Consider the following 24,128-nt stretch of genomic DNA (forward strand, 5'->3'; position numbering starts at 1 on the left):
TACGCAACACCATAATAACCTTTAAACACCTTTTTTTACAGCTGATACAAATCCCAAAATAAATCTGCACTCTTTCTACTTCCTGATTCATGGAAGCAGACATATTGTTAACATTCCGTGCTTTCAAATGAGCTTATCTGCCATCTCTGCCATGGCAGTCATGTGACACGGGGAGAGTTTGAATTACAATTTGTGATAGTACATAAATTCAGAGTCTCCCAGCAATGGCTGTGAATGTTTATTTTGTGGGAATCATAGACCGTCTTCACTGTGTTTCTAAATGGGCTGGGAAAATTCATACGTGTAAAGAAACAGGGTCTGCATACACTTCCAGGAAACATGCTCAAAATCTTCGGTAAGATCTTTGCTGTACAATTTTAAATGCATTTTTTTTTTCATATTTATGTTACTGCGTAACACACTTATAAAATGAGAGGATAGAGGATATAAAGGAGTCCATCCCATTTTAAATAAAATGAAAAGATAAAAATTGGATGTGTCAATGTGTCCAGTAGAACATGTTAATTTCCTGTTTCCCATACTCTGGAGATCTCGCCAAATGTTTGGTGTCTTTCCAAGGCATGTTAAGGAGAAATCTAGCAGAAGCTCCTCTTTAAACATAGCGCTTCCCACATATGGAACGCATTGCACCATCTGCACTGCTGCCACTGAAAGGAAAACATTTACACTTTTTTGACTGAAACACAAAACAGTTCTTCCATTTATCATTTGTTCACAGCGAGTTAGATGGAGAAGCGTACATGCAGCAAGCATCGTCTTTTAGCTGAACTTAAAATAGAACAAGCAGCTGGCCGTGTGTATTTTCAGCGACGGTCCAAGATTGTTTGTAGCATAAGAATTGAGAAGTCTCTAAACAATTACATTATATAAAAAAAAATGAATTCTTTATTATAAAACCTGTAGGGGCCTAGGAAAAGGTGGGGATGCTGCCTCATTCAGCCTGCTTTACATCCACCCAGGAAGTGGTGGCTCAACAAAAACTAATGGTTGTGTAAAAGGCCAGTGGGGTTCAAATGATAAAACGACATCTTTCTATTCTGAATTCTTTGTGATATGCATGACAAGGTGCATTGTGGGCGTGGTTAGAGGTTTGTTAGGGGCGTATCTTAAAGGGACACTTAAGCTAGGAATAAAAAAAATCAGTTGTACTTGCCTGGAGCTTCTACCAACCCCCTTCAGCCGTCCCGTGCCCTCGCAGTCACTCACAGAGCCTCCGGTCCCCCGCCGCCAGCTAGTTTTTTTTTCACTAACAGGCCCAACAGGGCAGGCCACACGTATTTTTCTTTTCGTTCCCATCCGTAATAGAGTCCTGTGCAGGTTCACTATCGAGGACGGGAACATGACGTAGGATACGCGTGGCCAGGCCTGTGCAGGCGCAGAAAGCCTGCCGACTCCCTGTCAGCCAAAATGAAGCAAGCTGGCGGTGGGGGACCAAAGGCTCCGTGAGTGACTGCAAGGGCACAGAATGGCTGCAGGGGGCTGATAGAAGCCCCAAGCAAGTAAAACTAATTTTTTATTCCTGGCTTAAGTGTCCCTTTAAAGTGTTCTTATGTCAAAAAGTTGGGAGGTCTTGTTTCTGTGATGCCGTTCTTGCTTCCTGGTTACACAGTTTTCTCATAGTGGCTGCAGTAGTGGGACAGTCTTGTTTCCTGGGTACACTCAGGAATAGAGATGACCCAACAGTTCGCCCGCGGACAGTTCTTGGTAAACTTGGGCTGTTCACTGTTCGCATTTAATGCAGTTGTTTCTGAAAAAAATGTGCATTTTACATTAAAGTCAATGGCCACTGACTTTAGCGGGTAATGGCAAACCCCCGTACGTGCTCAAAACACCGAATGAATGCTAAAAAGAACAGTGGGAACAAAAGGGAATTTTTTTTTCTAAAAGAACTTCTAGTTTTGGAGAAAATCGATTTTAAAATTAGGATAGGAAAACATTATTTATGTAAAGGAGGTAAATGACAGATGATATATCAACCTAACGGTAGTGTAAATTTACATATGTCAAAAGAAAGGGCAGTGAATTTCATGACGGGGTTACCAGGGGGTCCGCAGTGCGTATGGACCCCTGGAAACCTACTGCATATAGACCCCCTGGAAACTCTGTGGAAGTGGCAACGCTTTAGCAAGGGATCACTATACAGCTGCAATATCATGCCACCCAACCGTCCCGGATTGGTCGGGACTGACCCGATTTGGAGGGGCTCTCCCGCTATCCCGGGAACACCCCCCCCCCCCCCTTAAGTCCCAGCCGGGCAGCGTGGAGACAGAAAAAAAAGACTGAGGTGCCAGCCGCGCCAATAAGGGATGCAGAAGCTGACTTCATTCCTCCCTCCCTCCCTCCCTCTCTCCCTCCCTCTGAATGCCCCCACCTGCTGTGAATTTGCCCCCCCCCCCCCCCCCGTATGCAGAGTCTACACAGCGGAGCGGGCGGTCCTCTTACTGCTGATCCATGCGTATTGCGTACCGGTATCCGTCTGTGATGTAACAGGAAGCAGGAGACTCCAGTTGCCGGTACGCATGGATCAGCGGTGAGAGGACCGCCCGCTCCGCTGTGTAGACTTTGCATACGGGGGGGGGGGGGGACATTCACAGCAGGTGGGGGCATTCAGAGGGAGGGAGAAATGAAGTCAGCTCCCGCATCCCTTATTGGCGCGGCTGGCGCCTCGATCATTTCGTTCTGTCTTCACGCTGCCCAGGGCAATCTCCTCCCCACACAGGGGCACCTTCCTCCCCAACAAGTGGCCCCCTCCACCTGGGGCTTCCTCCAGACCCTGGCAGCCGTCCTGTGCCCTCGCCACAGCTCTGTTGGCTCCCGGTGTCTTCCGCTGGAGAAGCCGTCCTCGCCAGGGCGGCTTCCGAGTCGGCTTCTTGTGCACTCCACGGCACAGGTCATGTGGTCTAGCCGACGTCATCAGGTCTGCACTGTGCAGGCGCAGAACTACTGACCGGGAGCCACCGGAGCTGCGGGGAGGGCACAGGACAGCTGCCAGGGGCTGGAGGAAGCCCCAGGTAAGTGGATTCTGATTTTTCTTTTAGCCTGGATGTATCCTTTAACTGGTTAAAGAGGAACTGCAGTAAAAGTAACGTAATGAAAAATAAGTCCTTATTTTTTATAATAATTATTTATAAATGATTAGTCAGTGTTTGCCCATTGTAAAATATTTTCTCTCTCTGATTTACATTCTGAAATTTATCACAGGAGACCTCTTTACTGCTGCAGGTGATATCTGTGGAAAGAGATGCTGCTTTTTTGCTAGTTGGAAACAGCTGTTATTTCCCATAATGCAACAAGGCTCCCACAGTGTGATGTCAGCACCATGGTCCTGACATCACACTGTGGGAGGGATTTCACCACAATATCAGCCGTACAGAGCCCCCTGATGATCAGTTTGAGAAAAAGTTTAATCTTTGGTTACAGTTCCTCTTTAAATGCAAGCCAGAGGGTTCTGTACCTGCTTCAGTGCAAACAGGTTGTGAACGCTTACCAAAGCGATCAAGGCATCCTAGGCAGGTGGCCTGGTTGCCATTTCACCTGAGCCCCTACTGCCACCTCACCTTACCAAAAAAAGGCAGGTGATAAGCAGGGGAGCCAAAACCGCTGCCTTGCCTAGGACTCAATTTCCCTGTCAGGCCATGGGTTCCCTCACCATCTCCCTGGGCTGCTCCGATCCTCTGCTGGCCAGCCCAGTATATTTGTTTATTTGCATTCTTCTATCACACATGCATGGCCTGGCCGAGCATCATGTTTGGTTAGGGCCACATTTGTGCCCATTTGTGCTGCAAAAGTTAAGATTTGTGCTGCTTTCATTTTGAAGATAAGGGCCCATATGCAATTAACTTTTTCTCCTGACATCTCCTAGGAGATCATTTTTCATCTTCTGTTCAAATTAACTTTTCAGCACTTTGCAATTGAAAAAGTACCAAAACGTCGGTGAAATACTACTATTAAAAATGTTTCTGAATATTTTCTTGCTTACTTGTGGCTTAAAAGGCATTTTATTGACAGACAAGTTGTAAAAATATCACCTAGGAGAAAAGTCAGGAGAAAAAGTTAATGTTCTATGGGCCAATGGCACTTAGTTTTCCCTGGCAATAACATCACCCAGCCCCGAACTACAGCCTGCGGACATGAAACTGGTATGGTTCTGTAGTGTTGTATTTGTGCTCATTCGTGCTGTAAAAATCATCATCCTATCTTTTACAGTTTTTGAAATGTTCACATTTTTATAAACGTTCACTCAGCCCTCGCTTCAACAGTGCAAAGAATGAGTGCATTTTTGACCGTTATAAAAATGTAAATATCTCAAGAACTATTGTAACGATCGGTGTCAGCACGCAGAGAGAATCTGATTATTGGTGATCTGCAGTATCACCGATAATACAGATATATTACTAACCTCTGGACACCTATGTATATAAGAGTGTTTGGTGTAACAGTAATACTTTGAGAAACACACCTGATGAGCAGGTGATTTTAGGCAGTATAGGCAATACTGCTTTAGAGAGTACAGGAACCTTCCAGCAGCCTGGGACTCTCCAAGGGGTGGAGTCAGGCTGGAGGTAGGAAGGACCAGAGGGTGAGTGACACCAGAAGGTGGGTATCACTATCTGATCCGGAGACTATCTCCTAAGGGGAGAGATAGCTCTCGAGGTCGGGCAAGCCAGGTCGGCAACACACGGACAGACAAAGTACAAAGACAGAAAGCTGATTGGGTATCCAAGGTAAGCAGGGTTTGGCAACGGAATATCAGATATGCAAGGTACCGAATCAGTGATCAGAGGAATAGTCAGGAAAGCAATAAGTCATAACAGATATCAAACAATGCCTAGTCTGGGTGTGAGGTCCGTGGTCTCTACACCCTGGAACTAGTCTGATGTATAACAAGTTCCCTAATCTGGGTGTGAGGTCCGTGTTCTCTACACCCTGGAACTAGTCTGATGGATAACAGAATGATAACACAAGTTCCCTAGTCTGGGTGTGAGGTCCGTGGTCTCTACACCCTGGAACTAGTCTGATGTATAACAGAATGATAACACAAGTTCCCTAGTCTGGGTGTGAGGTCCGTGATCTCTACACCCTGGAACTAGTCTGATGTATAACAGAATGATAACACAAGTTCCCTAGTCTGGGTGTGAGGTCTGTGGTCTCTACACCCTGGAACTAGTCTGATGTATAACAGAATGATAACACAAGTTCCCTAGTCTGGGTGTGAGGTCCGTGGTCTCTACACCCTTGAACTAGTCTAACATATAACAGAGCAATAATACAAGTAATAAACTGGCTCAGTGTGAATTCCCAGGTCCTCCTGGTTCAAACACACTGTTGGATCTGACTAAGGTCTGAGTGCTTCCACGTAGTGTTCGCAACGGCAGACTGTAACGATCCGCTCAGCTGCCTGCGCAGGCAGGCAGCCTTTTGATCATTATTCAGGTCTGCATGCTGCAGGACTCTGGAAAGAAGACCTTCTGTCAGTTTTGCAGCTTGTGCTTGCTGAGGAATTTGCATACGTTGTCATGCAAATTGCCTGGCCACATTCATTGGAGGCGTGTACTATAAGTACTATGTGTGTCCCACAATGCTTCGCTGCTCATAGAGGTTTGTTCCTGCTGGACTCACCTGGAGTGTCAGCCACTGCTATCTTAGTATAGTTAATTCTTGGGGAGTGCTCCTTGCATTCCTAGCTAGTGCAGTCAGTTTGTGTATAATTTGTACTGCCTATTCTGTCCTGTCTTGTCTGTCGCGATTGCGCTGTCACCAGCGGCGGTTGATAACGAATCGCTCTGTCTTGTTTGGATCGCACTAGTCTCTAGCGGTAGCGGCTGTGGATCCTTCTGATCTAGTTCCTGGAGTGTAAGCTGGAGCAACGGTTGCTACCAGCTACCTCATCTGATCTGTCTTGTTTAGATCGCACTAGCCGCTAGCGTTAGCGGCTGTGGATCTTTCTGATCTGTGTTCCTGCTTGGATCACACTTGCTCTGGCGGAAGAGCGGTGGATCCTTTCTGCCTAGTTCCTGTTTCTCGTTTGACTGTCTTGTCTGATACGGGCGCAGGGACGGATCTAAACCAAGTTGCCCCAAGTTACGCCTGGGGCAAGGTCAGGTTTTGGCGCCTAAACTGCCATTCCCCATCCACATTTTGCCGCCTTTTTAAGAATTTAACAAATTGCGCCTGGGGCAAGAGACCTGCTTGCCCCCCCCTAGATCCGTCCCTGTACGGGCGCTTGCTGTAGGCTCGATGAGGTAACCGTTAAGCAAGCGTTCACGTTCTTTGTTTCGTGTTTGTCTGTTGATGGTTAGTTAGGCGTGCTTGTCTCTATTGTGCTTATCACGTGGAGACCGCGCATAACCGCGTGCACTGTTGCGAATGAGTGCGGTGTTCGCGGTTAGCTAGCGTTTATTATTTTCCGTATCTTCTCATTGTATGATTTGCTGTGCCTTTGCTATCCTCGTATTCTGTTCTGATCTGCCTTGTGTCACTTCTAGCAATCGCCGTTCTTGGCGGTTGCGTTTCTGTTTCGCACCTGCTGTTGTGTGTGCGCGGTCGCGGAGTGGCGACTAGATTGGCGCACACACATACAACCTGTCCCTTTGCTCGTTCTCATTCGCAATCGCTTCTCTTGCGATTGCGTTCTGCGCTTCGTACAATTCCTGTCTGGCATTTGTGGAGGTACAGAGGATTGGTTCCTCTGCACTCCCCAGCGCCATCTGCCGACAGGAATTTCCCTCTACTGGTGCTTACACCAAAAGCTGGGTTCTAGTATCTTGACATGCTTGTGGAGGACCTCCGCAGTGTCAGCGCACATCTTTGTGCGCTGAACACGGAGATATCCCACAATCGTTACACAGACAACTTGTGACTGGGCAGCAGTAACTATATATGGAGTTGTGCTCTCTGGCGCCACCCTCAAGTGATCAAACAATAGTTACCAGCTCTGGGGTCAGCTGATCGGCTCGGTCAGCTGATCCCCCCTTGCCCATCATAAAAGTTCTGCCTCTCAGCGCGCGCGTATTCCTAAGCCTGTGTGAACTAACAGACTCAGCCACACCAGACACACGCTTCTGCGTGCAAACCGCCGCGCTGGACGCGGAACCAGCCGCCTTGCTGTCAATACATGCGGCAGCTTTTCCGCGTTCTGCCATGTTACCAGACGCACGCTTCCACGTGCAAACCGCCACATTGGACGCGGAATCAGCCGCCTTGCTATCAGCACACGCGGCGGCTTTTCCGCGTTCTCTCACAACTATCAAATAGAATTATGATTAGTGATGCTCATTATGGGTCAATTCCGATTACGTGAAATTTTACAAAATGTTTTGCATTTATGCATTGGGTAATTGCAATTACGTTACATACAGCATACTACGTATGTGAATCATAATTATGCCTGTAACTACGCAATTACGCATAATCACTGATCGACCGACATGCTAGAAACCCTAAATTTGCAGGGTATGTGGAAGAGGACAGTGGGTACAAGAAGGAATATATTAGGAAATATTTCCCTCTAGGGCTTACCATTGGTTCCTTAAAAGACCAATGAGTATCCTCCTGATCCCCATTGGTCTATCAAGGAACCAATGGGGAGCCCTGAAGGGAAATTCAAAGATGCATTTTCTCTGAGAGCTCCATCCTGTGCGGACGGAGGCTGCACCGTGGACTCCCGCTGTCCTCCCCACCTGCTCACACCTATCAGCCCCATCCATGCTGGCACTTAGTGCACCCATGGGTGCCCCAGGTGCCAGCATGGGTGGGGGTGATGTGTGGGGGGGTGGGGAGGACAGCGGGAGCCTGCGGTAGAGTCTCTGACAGGAAAGGGCTCTCAGCTATACTTAGTATAGCTGAGAGCTGCGGCGGGAAGCGTTGTGTGCCACGGAGGCAGGCGGATTCAATCAAGGTAATGAGGTAATGAGAGGATATTTCGGTGTTTGATTTTTCTAATGATATTGGCGTGGGAACTTTTTTTTTTAAAGGTACAGGTAAGTGTTTATGGTTAATTAAGAATGTTAAAAGACTTTTTTTCGTTGTGTTTTTTATTTCATTTAACCCTTTATGGAAATGGGTAAGGGGAAGTATGTACCCCTATACTAATTTCTCCTGGGGAGGGCATCTGGGGGTCCCCTTCTTAAAGGGAACTCCCAGGTGCCACCATGAACTCCCCAGGACGTCGGTGGCCCCCATCTCCTTCTGGGGCAATATGCACATTTCGCATTACGATTATGATGCGTAATTATGCATTGGCATAATTTCTGCTCCCCACTAATGATGATTTGTTTGTAGACAACAAGCACAAACACAGCACTACCCATCCATACCAGTTTCATTTCCGTAGGTCTTAGTACCGGGGCTGGGTGATGTTACTGTCTGGTTAAAAAATAATTGCTATTATCGCCAAAACGAATGCAGCACAAATCCTAATTTTTGCAGCACAAATATAGCACTAACCAAACATGATGGATTTGTTATTAGTGTCGATTGTAAGGGGGGGGGGGGGGGCAGCTTCATAGAGCCAAACTATTTTACTACATCAGGAATAGTGTAACTTCAGCGCTCCTAACTGCACACCCCTTTCAGTAAATCACCACTAATGTCTATCATTTGTCTATGGTGTGTACACATTATCGTAAATTAAGACTTTAAATACTGTTCTAATTAGCTGGAAGTTAAGAGGTTTGCCAGATGGGGCCACAGGTGCAGTAGGCAGGGCTGGGAATTCCCAGAGCACTAGGCTCAGAGGTGTATAACTGGAGGGTAGTACACCTATGTAGCATGAATACACACTGCAATAATGGAAATCGCACAGAAATTACTAATATATGCACCTTCTGATGGAATGATCATTTTCCTTTCCCATAGAACGTAATTGTGATTTCTCTCTCTCTCTCTCTCTCTCTCTCTCTCTCTCTCTCTCTCTCTCTCTCTCTCTCTCTCTCTCCATGACCCTTATTCGACTAACTTTCTCTTCTGAGTTTTTACCTAGATCAATGGCTTTTCTGCACTTTACAATTAAAAAAGTAGATGAAAAAGTACAATATTTACCATACTGTAACTGAGCACTGTGAACAGGGCCTCAATGATTTTAATGAACCTAAGATCTGATCTAATTATATTTCATATTCTATGTCTGCCTTTTGGCATATTGCGTACTCCCGCTGCCTACCCTTATGGTTTTTTCAGTAGAGATCAGTTTACACATTAAGGTGAACAGGTTCACATCTGTAAATAAAACGGTGAAAGACTATCCTACAATTTAGATCAAACATCTAGAGTGCTGCAGACAGAGTGATTGCATCCTTCATCCCCATTTTCTTTCTTTGTTCTGTTCCTGTTGGGTACATTTGAGTCTTGCAGTAATGAATCCACTTGTGCTTTCGTACATGGAGCTCTATTTCTGTACAGACTGTGCTGCTTGCTTTGTAGCATCAGGAGGGAAAGCTGCGAGGTGTTGTCACACACTGTTTCTAGTACATAGATTGTCTGGTGACATCAGTATGAATCATAACCGTCCTATAATCCTCTGGAACTGTCACAAACAAAACAGAATGTGAACCAGCGCCAACAGATCGGACAGTACTGCCAATAGAAGATACTCAGTTGCAAAAAAGCACTAATCCAGGCTTTTATTTGTCATGGATGGGTATTTTATCCTGGAGGGGAAGAATATCACATCCTGTCCCTGGAACCACCCTAGAGGTCTGGCCATTTAATATGGACTCTGGAGGGTCTAGAAACAGGAAGTGAGGGGCAACAATACAATACTATACAACTATCGATGCGTGTCCCAGTCTTTGGATCCACCGAGTCTTACGTCATTGTTATGGCCAGGGGCGTCTCTAGCCATTTTATCACTCCAGACGAGAAAACCTGTGGCGCCCCCCCCCCCCCCCCCATGTGGTGCCCCTGATGAAAATAATCATAACGTGGCAATGTTTCACCATGAAATAAAAGTAATGCGGCAATCTTTCACCAGAAAATAATTATAAAGCAGCAATGATTCACTTACAATAATTGTAATGCGGCAATCTTTCACCATAAAATAATTATAACGCAGCAATGATTCACCATAAAATAACCGTAATGTGGCCAGCGTTCACCAGAAAATAATTGTAATGTGGCCAGCGTCCACCAGGAAATAATCGTATGTGGCCAGCGTTCACCAGGAAATAATCGTAATGTGTCCCGCATTCACCAGGAAATAATCGTATGTGGCCAGCGTTCACCAGAAAATAATCGTAATGTAGTCAGCGTTCACCAGAAAATAATCGTAATGTGGTCAGCGTTCACCAGAAAATAATCATAATGTGTCAAGCGTTCACCAGGAAATAATCGTAATGTGGCCAGCGTCCACCAGGAAATAATGGTATGTGGCCAGCGTTCACCAGAAAATAATCGGAATGTGGTCAGTGTTCACCAGAAAATAATCGGAATGTAGGCCAGCATTCACCAGAAAATGACGTAATGTGGCCAGTGTTCACCAGAAAATTATCCTAATACGTGCAGCGTTTCACTAAAAATGTATAATTACCTGTAAAAAGAAAAGCATTACCTCACCTGCAGAAGACTCCTCTCCCTGGGAGCAGCTCCCCCAACGATCTTCCTGCAGCAGCGCAGCCAGCCTCCGAAAGTCCCGCGCTGACAGGCAGAGCAGGGCTACCGGAAGATGGCGCCCGAAGCCCTGTACTGGAGACACAAATAGTCTCTAGTGCAGGGCTTCGGGCGCCATCTTGCCAGAGCCAAGCTTTGGCTCTGGTACACTTTAAGGACAAACAATTTGAATTGTCGAAATTGCAAGTGTAATAGTGGCCACTAATGAGTCAATCTTTTTTGTCCAATCTTACCATTTTTACGTAATATAAGGGACTGGCTAAAGTATCTACTCAATATATTCACACAGTTTACCCTTATACTACATAGACTTGACACAGTAACCAAGCAGCTCGGGGTGACCAAAACCACAAGGAATGTATAGGGGTTTAAAAGAGACGAAAACCCTCCTACTAACAAGCAATGCTTTGTGTGGATTGCCTTCATAACACAGAAGGAATTTGCGATAATTCAGCATTAGGTGAACATCTGTGGCTACCCAGAATGCACTGCTACTGAATGTGCACATTATCTCTTTATGCCCCTGAAGCCAGGCCTGCATCCAGAACCGCTGGTGTATAGTGAGCCTATAGCTTTACATTTTACAGAGCTATACCAACCCAACATGCAGACAGCCTGTTTCAGACTTTTGGTCCTCCTCGGTGCATGGCAGGGATTGATATGGCTCTAGGGGATAGGGCTTGGACCAGTGAAACAGAGTACCTAAGCAACTCGGGGTGACTGAAAACCACTAGGAAGGTATAAAGGACTAAAAGAGACCGAAAAGCCTTTCTACTGAAAAGCAATGCTTAGTGTGGTTTAACTTCTTAAAACAAAAGGATTTTGCGATAATTCAGCTTGGACAAAAATTTTGGATCAGTAGTGGCCATCTTTGTTCTTATTGAATGCTTACTTTAGTACAATCTATGCAATTTCCTGTAACTCTTCATAAATTGTAGTCCTAAAGCCCATATCCACAACATGATTTTTCAAAATTATTTTTTCTGAACAATTTTTTGCAACAAATTTTTTGCGAACCTGGGCAGAAATTTAAATAAAACAACGCAGATACTTATGGAAAGAGAAGACTCTTGGTGCTATAGGTCAGAGCTCCCCAACCCCGTCCTCAAGGCCCACCAACAGTACGTTTTGCAGAAAACCACAAACATTCACAGGTGAGGTAATTAGTGTCTCAGCAGAGCTAATTAACTACTTTTGTGGATTTATCTAAAATTTGCACTGTTGGTGGGTCTTGAGGACAGGGTTGGGGAACACTGCGTATAGAGCCTTCCCGATCCTCTCCTGGCCCCCTCATTCCAGCTCCGTCACTGCTGTTCAAAGCTCCTGCCGCAGAAGGCATCGGAAGTCATCGGGAGCCCAAGTGCTGCCGAAGATAAGCGGCTCCGTACTGCAAATGCGCAAGAGGCGGCTACGCACTATACCATTTTTTATACTTCTTTTCCATTTGAGAAGTATGATCAAATGTATCACACACAAGTTAATTCTCCCAAATTATGAAAATAATGATTGAAAATTTTGAAAAAATTGCTTGGGTCTATAAATCAAGAAATTGATTCCTATGCCATTCAATCTTTTGAGATAATGTACAGAAATTTCCGCCACACCCAATAGAGTTTTATTCGAAAAAACTTTAAATTCTAACAGATCTCTTGGTTAAATGGAAAAAAAGTGTGTGTGTGTGTGTGTCCATCTTAACCGCTTCAGCCCATGGGCTGTTTTCACCTTCACCCAACAAACCTGGGCTGGGTAAAATTATTTAAAATTAACACATGATGTACCTGCAAATGAATATTACATATATAGCTCGCTGTCAGTTCCTCTCAGAAGCCCACCGTTTTCTTCTAACAATGATTCCTTCTAGTTCTGACAAGATTTTGCCAGAACTGAAATATATCAGTTGCAGTCAGTTACAACTGAAAGGACAACTGATGTGCAAGGTATTGTTGATGTTTCCCTATGGCTCAAGTGGGTGATATTTCATTTTAACAGTGTGCTGACCAGGAAGCTGTTATGGGGTTATCAATATTTTTAAAATGGAAAACGGAGAATTATATCAATCACAGTGGACAAACAGGAAGTAAGAGAGGAGAAAGAGATTGATGAGTAGACTAAACAGTAGGTAAGTATGAAGTGTGTATGTTTATTTTTAATTTTCAGTTCAGGTTTGCTTAAAGGATGGAAGCAATTTTTCCCTGTCAATGCTCCTCCCTTTCATTCGCCAATTGCTTTATCACTACTTATCCCACCTAAATGATGTATATCTTAGGTTTTTTTTGCCACAAATTAAGCTTTTTGGGGGCGATACTTGTTTTCAGTAATTACGTTATTTTCTATGCATTTTATATGGAAATACAAGGAAAAAAATACTCAATTTCAACAATTCCATCCCCATATAGTTTTAAAATAAACACTGCTATAGATAAAACCCACACATAAAGTCCATTTGTCACGTTTTTCACATTTACATTATGTTTTCAGTACAATGTATGGCGACAATATGTTATTTGGAAATAAAGGTGTATTTTTTATGTTTTGTGTTTTTTTTGTACCATCAATAATTGCAAGCCCTTATTTGCTAAAATAACAGTAATATGCCCTCATAACATACATATAAAAAATGTTCAGACCCTAAGGAAACTATTTATGTTTTTTTTTTAAACTGTCACTTTATTTTTTAACATGTGTTTATGTTTGGTAGCTATGGGGGAGAGTTAATAAGGTTTTAATAAATATTCGCTTTTTTATTTTTTTATTTAACTACACTTGTAACTTTCACTTTTATGAATCAACCTGCCTTGTGATTCAAGGTATGTTGATTAATTCACAGGCACTTCGAATAGCTCAGGGAACACATGTTCCCCTTCACCAATTGCCACCACCGCAACAACACTGGACACATATATCCGTCCAGAGTGGTTTACTATGCCTCAAACTGGATGGATATATCCATCCAGTTTGTGTTAAGTGGTTTAAAGAAACATGTACTACTCCTAACAGTGATAGTCAATAAGATACAAATAAATCTTAGTTGATGTAGAACTATTTACATTTTGTGTACAAATTTATGCAGCTTGAAAACAGACCAATGAAATCTCACCTCAGTATGATCTGATGAATCCATTTACTGTTTTTTTCGGACTATAAGATGCTCCAGACTATAGGACGCACCTAGGTTTAGTGGACCAAAACCAAGAAAAAAAAATTATACTAAACCTGGTTAGTCCATGGTGCAGGCGTTTAATGGACCCTCCCCCCAATTATTGTCTCCCTTGTGCCTTCCTTCTTCCTCTTGTGTCCCTGTTTCCTCCTGTGTCCTCCTCTGTCCCTCTGTGTTCTCTGTCCCCCTGTGTCCTCTGTCACCCTGTGTTGTCTTGCGTCCTCTGTCCCTGGAGTCCACCGTCCCCGTGTCCTCTGTACCCCTGTGTCCTCTATCCTGCTTTGTCCTCTGTCCCATGTCCCCTGGTGTCCTTGTCTTCTGGGTCTGCTGTTCCCCGTGTCCACTGTCCCTCTGTCCTCCGACCCCTGTTCCCTCCATTGTCCGCTGTCCCAGTTTCTTCCCTACTCTGGCCCCTCCAGGATCCGCTGCCCCTGTCCCCTCCGGTGTCCTCTGCCCATTCTAAATACATATGGTGAATGCCTCTGATTAACAGGATGAATCTTCACGGTTACAGAAGTGGCTGCAAGGCTTCAGAAAGCATTTACAAAACAGACGGGGGCGCTGGCCTAGACCACTAATCATGGCCGCTCACTGCTCCCATTTCTTACCATCTTTGGGGCCAACCAATGCACTCCCTTAGTAGCAGGGAGTGCAGTGATTGGCCCCGACAAGCGGCGCAGAGGTGGGTCATATCGGCAGGCGAACATAAGTTGGGGACTTCCTGTATTCGGGCAATAGGACGCGCAGGGACTTTTGCTCCCCATTTTTGGGTAAGAAAAAGTGCATCTTATAGTCCAAAAAATACGGTACTTATAATGGTGTTTGGCCCAGACATTTAGTTTACTGTACCCAGAGTTTACTATGTCAGATTTTATTATAACGAGATTATACTGTATATGACCAATAGTGGGAAAGCAAGCCTGAGTGTTTTAAATGAATCCAGCTTAACGTGGCCACACGCCGCACACATTTTTTATATAATTTTTTTCAATTTGAAATTTACAATTAATTCTTCCAATTGATTAACCTTCTGGATAGTACCAGATCTCCCTTATGCTTGAGGGGCTGTAATGTTAGGGACTCCTTTTTCCATACTGGGTAGACCTGACCGAAAGTTTCTAACTTATGGCGTAAAATCTTCAGACTAATAGAAAAAGTACTAGTCATAAAGATCAAGAAAGTACTACTTTAACCTGAAAAAGTCAAACATGCAAAGCATAAGCTAATACAATTTATTGCAACTTCGCACAAAAATGCATATTGTGAGCCAATGGCTTAAACCAAATTTAGTATCCAAAGTGGTCACTGGCGGAATTCATGAAACCATGATATGCGAGAAAATGAATGCAGTGATAGCTTAGCACACTTCCATAAGGTTATGCAGAGCAGATTCTCACATGGCTTCGCATGCAGCAGATTCTCACACGGACGCATCCGCGTCCCCTCCATTAACTTCCACATCTGGAGATGTGGAAGTGACGCGATTGCAAGCGGAAGTGATGCGATGCGGCGAGGTAGCCACACTCGCATCACTTCACAAGTGGAAACGGGCCCTAAGGTCGGGGATCGTTGGCTGACATCCCAGATGTCATCAGGTTGTTGCTCATTGTGGAAGATATGGATAGATTTAGATTCACTGCGCTCTTCCGTTTCTGTAAAAACAATCTAATATAGTGTGAACCTGTTTAGCAACAATACATTGTGGAAGATGACTCTCTGACATTGACTCCATTTATTGTCATGTAAACCTGCATAAGTATATGCAATATAATTTACAGTGCTCAGTATAAATGAGTACACCCCACTACATTTGTCCTTTCAGTATCAACATTTTCTATGAGATACTGTACTACAATACTCCCACAAATGTGGGCCATTGATTGCAAACAAGGGTTGTTAATTTGCACACACAAAAAAGTGATTTTCCTAACAAATTCATACTGCACCTGTGCAGTACCGTCCTGATGACGTCGGCCTGACCACGTGATCCGCAAGGGTAGAGCGCAGAAGACGCCGACCCGGAACCCGACCTGGCGAGGTCGGGTTCTGCAGTGGAGAAGACCGGGAGCCTCCGGAGCTGTGGCGAGGGCACAGGACGGCTGCCACGGGCTGGAGAAAGCCCCAGGTAAGTGGATCTTTTTTTTGTTTTTGTTCTTGGATGGTTCCTTTAATTCTAATTAACAGGCATTCAACCACAGGTGAGTCCAATGATTCATTTAAGAGGTGTCCAGCAGACAGGTGACTATAAAAGAGCAACAAAGAAAAGCCCTTCCCATTTCATGCTGTCAGCAATGGTTCCACATGGAAGAGAAATGTAAAAAATCTGAGAAAGGAAATCATTAATTTACACAAAAAAAGGTGAGGGCTACAAGAAGGTCAGCAAAGCATTACAAATCAGTCAAAATACTGTAGCAAAAGTGATCCAAAAATGTAAGAAAGATGGAAGTGCAACCATCTTACGGAGACGTCCAGGCTGTCCACGGAAGTTAACATCTCGACAGGAACGTCTTCTGATGAGAAGGATTGAAGAAAATCGGCATGCAAGTTCACTGCAGTTAGCTATAGCAGTAGAAAGCCAAACTGGAGTTACCGTTTCCCATGACACCATACGGCGCACACTGCAGAGGAATGGCATGCATGGGTATCGTCCACAAATCAAGCCTCTCCTAAAGCCCATGCACAAAAAAGCACGCCTAGAATTCGCTATGGCCCATGCCGAAAAAGATGAAGACTACTGGGACTCTACACTTACCTAAAGGATTATTAGGAACACCTGTTCAATTTCGAATTAATGCAATTATCTAATCAACCAATCACATGGCAGTTGCTTCAATGCATTTAGGGTTGTGGTCCTGGTCAAGACAATCTCCTGAACTCCAAAGTGAATATCAGAATGGGAAAGCAAGGTGATTTAAGCAATTTTGAGCGTGGCATGGTTGTTGGTGCCAGACGGGCCGGTCTGAGTATTTCATAATCTGCTCAGTTACTGGGATTTTCACGCACAACCATTTCTAGGGTTTACGAAGAATGGTGTGAAAAGGGAAAAACATCCAGTATGCGGTAGTCCTGTGGGCAAAAATTCCTTGTTGATGGTAGAGGTCAGAGGAGAATGGGCCGACTGATTCAAGCTGATAGAAGAGCAATGTTGACTGAAATAACCACTCGTTACAACCAAGGTAGCAGCAAAGCATTTGTGAAGCCACAACACGCACAACCTTGAGGCAGATGGGCTACAACAACAGAAGACCCCACCGGGTACCACGCATCTCCACTACAAATAGGAAAAAGAGGCTACAATTTGCACAGGCTCACCAAAACAGTTGAAGACTGGAAAAATGTTGCCTGGTCTAATGAGTCTCGATAGAGTCAGAATTTGGTGTAAACCGAATGAGAAGATGGATCCATCATGCCTTGTTGGTTGTGGTGGTGGTGGTGTAATGGTGTGGGGGATGTTTTCTTGGCACACTTTAGGCCCCTTAGTGCCAACTGGGCATTGTTTAAATGCCACAGGCTACCTGAGCATTGTTTCTGACCATGTCCATCCCTTCATGACCACCATGTACCCATCATCTGATGGCTACTTCCAACAGGACAATGCACCATGTCACAAAGCATCGAATCATTTCAAATTGGTTTATCGAACATGACAATGAGTTCACTGTACTAAAACGGCCCCCACAGTCACCAGATCTCAACCCAATAGAGCAGCTTTGGGATGTGATGGAACGGGAGCTTCGTGCCCTGGATGTGCATCCCACAAATCTCCAACTGCAAGATGCTATCCTATCAATATGGGCCAACATTTCTAAAGAATGCTTTCAGCTCCTTGTTGAATCAATGCCGCGTAGAATTAAGACAGTTCTGAAGGCGAAAGGGAGTGTATACTCTGGAGTCATGAGACAAAGGTCACTGTTTTTGGAACTAATGGTTTCAAAACTGTATGGCACCGTAAAGGTGAGGATTGCAAAGAAAAATGCATGGTGCCTACAGTGAAACATGATGGTGGCAGTGTCCTTATGTGGGGCTGCATGAATGGTGCTGGTGTTGGGGAGCTGCATTTCATTGATGGTATCATGAACTCAGCAATGTACTGTTCTATACTGAAGGAGAAGATGCTGCCATCACTCCGTGCAATTGGTCGTCATGCACTTTTCCCTCACGACAATGATCAAAAAAATCCACATCTAAAGCTACTGTTGCATTTCTGAAAAAGAACAGGGTGAAGGTGATCGATTTGGTTCAGATCAGGAGACATACTTGGCCATTCAAACACCTGTGGGGAATTCTGAAGCGACAAGTTGAGCATGACTCTCCATCCAGCATCCAGGCTCTAAAAGATGTTATTTTTGAAAAATAGAAGTTGCAATATGTTGCCAACGTGTTCATTCTATGCCTAGAAGACTTGGTGCTGTCCTTAAAAATCATGGTGGTCATACAAAATACTCGATATAGTCGATTTTGTTGTGGGTTTTATTCATTTTTGCTTCAACCAATTTGAGTAAAACTGAAGATTTTGTGATCCAAGTTATATTATTAACCTTAAAGTGAACCTCCGGACTAAAAATCTACTCAGCAAAACTGAAAATGCTTGGTATTTCTTTAAGTTTCACAGCATCAGAACTTTGTTTTTCTTACCAAAGCATCATTTTTTGCTGTATTTTTATCTAAGCTCCACCCATCAAAGAAAAAAAGCCCGGGCTTTTTTCCCTGATGCTGTGCAGAGCATGATGGGATTTGCTATGTTGTTGTTCATGTTGCCTAGCAACTGGGAGGGGTGATCAGGACACAGGACAGTTGGAACTGTGTATCATACTCCCTGTCACCTCATTACAACCAAAAAGATGGCTGCCATCATAAAATCAAACATTTGCCTGTTCTTTTAAAACAGGGTGGGTACGAAATTATATTACCTATCTATTTTCAAATAACATAAGTAATTGTTTAGGCTGGAGTTCCTCTTTAATTTCATATTATGGCGTTAAACAAGTGTTCAATAAAACTCGTGAAAATTTTGGAAATTGTTCTTTTGTTCGTCGAGCTACTGATTAAATTTGTACTTTTTAAAGGAGGTGTACTCATTTATGCTGAGCACTGTATTTGGATATTTCCTACTGTTAATTTAGATAATTTACCTATTGTTTACATAAACATCTGACTAGCCTTAAAGGAGTACTGTAGGGGGTTAGGGGGAAAAAAGTTAAACTTACCTGGGGCTTCTAATGGTCCCCCGCTGAGGTCCTGTGCCCGCACAGCCACTCACCGATGCTCCGGTCTCCGCCTCTGGTTCACTTCCAGAATTTGCGACTGTAAAGTCGGAAAACCACTGCGCCTGTGCAGCCACGCCCTTGCTCCTGCTGACGTCACCAGGAGTGTATTGCACAGGCCCAGTATGATCTGTGCCCGTGCATTACGCTCCTGGTGACGCCAGTGGAAGCGAGGACACGGACGCGCAGGTGCAGTGGTTTTCTCACTTAAAAGTCAGAAAATCCAGAAGTGACCCGGAGGTGGGGACCGGAGCATCGGTGAGTTGCTGTGAGGGAACAGGACATCTGTGGGGGACCATTAGAAGCCCTAGGTAAGTTCAACTCTTTTCTCCCTACCCCCCTACAGTACTCCTTTAAATCAATGCATGCAATTATGTTCTGTTGACCATTCCATTTTACTTTATAATCTTTGTAAAGGCAGCCACACACGATACCAGGGCCAGATTTACCATAAGGCACTGTAGGCATGCGCCTACAGGCGCCTGATGATGGAGGGGCGGCTCACTCCCCTTCCTCAGCGCTTCTCTACGTAGAGTCCTGAGTTTAGTCACTTGGCTCTCGCCATTCCACTGACAATATCTCCCTTCAGTTGGGGCACCACTAGCTGGTTACCTAATGCTAAGGGGCACCTGTAGCTACCTATGACTGGTAAGGGAGAAGTCACAGCTGGGCCATGGGCCAGTCAGCACATGGTGCTGTTCAGCGGGGGTTTGTGGGTTTCTAAAGGGCAAAGTTTAGGGTGCCAGGACATCTGTGCCTATAGGCTCTTGTGATGTAAATCCGGGTCTGCACGATACAATAAAATGATCCGATTTCACGGCAATACGATAAAAACTCGGTTTTCCAAAAGATCGAACGCTATTTTTTTTTCCTTTTTTATATACAGTGGATCGGGAGTGGTGGTTTTTCTGATCATTTTTTATGTAAATTCAATGGTGTAGGGTAGATTGTCAATTTCTTAATATATAGACCAAAGTAATTTTCTCAGAGTTTTGCAGCTTTTTTTTTATAATTGGGGAAAAATTAACACATGTGGGGTATGCAGCCAAATAGATCAGAAGAGCTGCTAGGTAAATATGGCAGCTTCCATATTCTTCTCCACTACAGAAACTCTAGATAAAAAGTGGCATGTACGGATCAGTGAATAATGGCGCACAGCGCCTATGCATAAAAATGGCGCCACATTAAAAACATACGCTTATCACTATTTATCGTTAGTACTGCATAATAATGGCGCACAGGGAAAAAAAAGAGGAAAAACTGCACACAGTAACGTTATTTATCAATAGTGGCACACACTAACGTTATTTATCAATAGTGGCACACACTAACGTTATTTATCAATAGCGCCCTACATAAGCCAAACTGCAGACGTTATTTAACTGCAAAACGGTGAATGGATTTAATGTAACACTGTCAAGGTTAGGGTTAGGCACCACTGGGGGGGGGGGGGGGTCTTAGGGTTAGGCACCATCAGGGGGTCTTAGGGTTAGGCACTACCAGGGGGGGGGGGGGGGTTAGGCACCACCAGGTGGGTCTTAGGATTAGGCACCACCAGGGGGGTGGTTGGGGTTAGGCACCACCAAGGTGGGTGGTTAGGGTTGGGCACCACCAGGGGGGTGGTTAGGGTTAGGCACCACCAGGGGGGGTTTATGGGTTAGGGATAGGTACAGAGAGGGTTCTGTGTGTTAACGCTAAATAACGATAAGGCTTTAACGCTAAATAACAATAAGGCTTTAACGTTAAATAGCGATAAGCAGCAAACGGATTAGCGGCAACACCGTGCGCCATTATTCACAGGCGCCATTTTCAGATGGACGCGGCATGGCGTGGTGTTTTTGTACTGATAATCAGAGGGTTCTCCAGGAAAGTTATACAGACCAGCAATCCAGCATCGAGCAATTATCTCCACCCAGCTACTATTGGTTTCTACCAAAACACTAGAGATGGGTAGGAGAGCAGAGCAGAGACCACCACACCAGCTATACATGGGCTTGGGCTACCCCTTGCTCATTTAATGCCACTGCAGTTACTCCATCACCATGCCTGCTAAAGGCAAAAGGGCCACCTCTACACACTGAGATAAAAGATGTATAAATAGGACAACGCCTTATTGCTTTCCTAGCAAGAGGAGGAGGCAGCAGCATCAGTAGCAGCAGCAGTGACAGGGCTGGGAGGGCTCTGGAGACGGTGTGATCTGAAGCACTGATCTCTGCAGCATCCAGGAAAGGGACTCGCTGCAATCACTGATACAGGGGACTGCTGTGACAGTGTGATCACTGGAGACACCGGGTCACTGGAGATCAGCTGACTCCTACATAGATGCTCACCTGCAATGCAAGGCAGCAATCGGGACGAGGAAGCTCCGCTGATCTGCTAACGATGACGGATTAGTCGGCTATTGGAGCAGTGCTGGATGTGAAGGGCAGTGTCAGATGATGCCCACGCTTGGTGCCAGGTGTAGATCCTCCTGACGTCTCCTATTCCAGGCAGTGCTTTTCCTTTCCCGAGGACTCTCCTGTAACGTAGGGTTTGTGTAGGATTTTCTCACATTGCCACTGCAGGCAGAGATGATGTCAAAGCATTGCAGGGGCAGAAGAGAGCTGCTGCTGGGAAAATCTTAGTTGCTGAGCAGAACCTGTGGAAGGAAGGAGGCTGAGCGCTCCTGCCAAGCTGGTATCACCATCACTGGGAATCCCCCCGATCTCTTTCATCTCATTCATTCTGCGATCGTGCAACTGGTGGGAGTTGGCAGCCATATAGTAATCCATATTGTGGGGTTTTTTTTAGGACATACCCCAACATAATAGGCCTCGCTGCCCTATACATATCTCAGCCCTGGCATATGGGTGAGAGCTGCTGCAGAGACTTGACTGATATGTGGGTGCCAGCTGATGACAGCATGATCTGAGCAGGCCTGGCACACAGGAAGGTTGGCACTATTCCCATATGCTTTCTAAGTAGCTCTATTGACTTTATCGCTCTGGCTATTTGCAGGCTATTGCTGTGGGAGCTGTCACATGCTATCTTAATTAAACTTGGAATAATGTCTGGGTGTTGATGCCTGATTGGAGGGGACCTCTGACCTATAGGAAGAAGTGCCCTGTGTCTGCTGCTGAGTGGGTTTACACACGCTTAGCCATCATCCACTGGCTGATCAGTGAGCCCTAGGGCTGTCATTAGATGCTTGCTAGCATGGGCAGCCTCCCAGGGCTGCGCGGTGGTACCCTGTAGACTGGCTATAGCAGCAGCAGGCATTGGCACAGGTATGGGCTGCGCTCCCAGCATCCACGTCTCTCAGAGCGGGGTGATCTACTGCAGGGACTCCGACGAGTCCAACTCCCCTCACCAGACCACCACCATCTCCCAGGGCACCGCTGCCACCCTGCACGGGCTCTTCATCAAGACCGACGCGGCCGACTCCATCCCTTCTGTGCTCGCCTATCCGACCCGCTACTCGACTGCCGCCCGCTCCGGCTCCAGGAAGGACCGCAGGGATCCCGGGCAGCACAGCTGCATAGAGGCCGAGACCCAGACCAGCCACACCAGTGTCAAGGTAATGCTGCCTGCCCTGGGCCACATCTGGCAATCAGCAGGTTGTACATGTGTGCCTCCCTCTGCATGCTGTGTTGTTTATGATGAAATGACTTGATTTGGGCATTCTTGTTGTTTTCAGCTGCTGAGACTATCCCAGGTGTTGCAGACCTGTCATTAGTCACCGAGTAGAATCATCCATAAGGCATCTAGGCAGGTGCCTGGGGCCTAGTGGGTGTCAGGGGGCACTTTCTTTGTTCCCTCTCCCACCTTTAGATTGCCAAAAGGAGTACTTTGTCTAGGTCCTCATTTCATCTTATCCATCATTTGTCCAGTAAGTTGGATTTCTGCTGTGATAAAATCTTCTTTCCACTCTGAATTCCTATAAAATATTAACTTTTTGTTATAGTATTTAAAGGGCAACTGAAATCAGAGGGATATGGGGGCTGCCATATTTATTTCAGATTGCCTGACTATGCTGCTGATCCTCTGCCTCTAGTACTTTTAGCATACAGATCAGATGTTTCACTTAAAGCACACCTGAGATGGCCATTAGGGGTGTATTTATACTAACCTGGGGCTTCCTCCAGCCCCGTGAGGTATGTGGGCCCCTCACCATCCTCTCCGGTTGCTCTTATAATCCTCTGGTAATTTGGCCGGTCGCCATCACCTGTGCATGCGCGGCTTGGCAGCGTGTGCACGCTCCCATCGTTATCCTGTGGCCGGGAGCATTTTGCACCTGTGCAGTAGTAGGCACTAGGCAGGCGCAGTACGCTCCCGGGCATGGGAGTGCACTGGGCTGCACATGGGCAGAAGTGCACAACTGTCTGTGACTGGCTAGATTAGAAGATACCGGAGTGATGCATGAAAGATCAGCAGGATGCCAGGTAACCGGTGTTGTTTAAAAGTAAATAAGTATGTCAGCCTTCAAATCCCTCTCAGCTCAGTTGTCCTTAGTTCGTTTTGGGCGATGCAGGACAAGGTCAGAGGACTTTGTAGTTGCCTTTTATTAAACTACAATAAAGGTAGTTTTTATTACCTGGGCCTCTTCCAACCCCTAGAAGTACCTCACCGCAGCTCTGGTCCTCTCCCAGGGATCTCTAAGGATCGCCGTGTTCTGCGCATGCGGGAGTGTGCGCCTGCCCTGTGCGAGAATGTGCCTATGTAATCGGTGATCCTTAGAGGCTGCCAGCGGGACCCCGGAGAGGACTGGAGCTGCACAAAGGGGCCCAAATTACTTCTAGGGGCTGGTAGAAGCCCCAGGTAATCAAAACGACATTTATTTTGAGGCCCTGTAGGTCCTTTAAGCCTTGTACAAATGCTAGATGGTTGTCAGTTGTTATTCATGGCGATCTAGAGGGGGAATGGTAATTAGCGCCGCCAGGACTTGTGCAGGAGCAGGGTGAGTCGTTTTTTGTCTTTACCCTGCGCCTAAATCTCCCGGTGGCTAATCATGTATGCCCACTCACCCCCGTTTCCTTAACCTCCCTGCCGGTTATCCCGAGCTCAGCTCGGGGTAACCTGCCGCGGAGGATTCCTCAGGCCCT

At 45.5% G+C, this 24,128-nt stretch overlaps 1 protein-coding gene across 5 annotated transcripts in view; it reads left to right on the forward strand.

The window, feature by feature from the left end:
* Positions 1–24,128, forward strand: part of PDE8B (phosphodiesterase 8B) — a 357,296-nt gene that overhangs the window by 85,097 nt on the left and 248,071 nt on the right. For 2 of the 5 annotated variants that reach the window (XM_068248974.1, XM_068248983.1), the window contains exon 1: positions 21,276–22,603. The exons of the other annotated variants lie outside the window; for them this stretch is intronic. In XM_068248974.1, coding sequence (XP_068105075.1) covers positions 22,316–22,603 — 288 coding nt within the window. In that variant the 5' untranslated portion in view covers positions 21,276–22,315. Of the gene's footprint in view, positions 1–21,275; positions 22,604–24,128 lie in introns of those variants that run through there. 5 annotated transcript variants of the gene reach the window in all.

The sequence above is a fragment of the Hyperolius riggenbachi genome, chromosome 1, assembly GCF_040937935.1.
Source record: "Hyperolius riggenbachi isolate aHypRig1 chromosome 1, aHypRig1.pri, whole genome shotgun sequence".
NCBI classification, from domain to species: Eukaryota; Metazoa; Chordata; class Amphibia; order Anura; family Hyperoliidae; genus Hyperolius; species Hyperolius riggenbachi.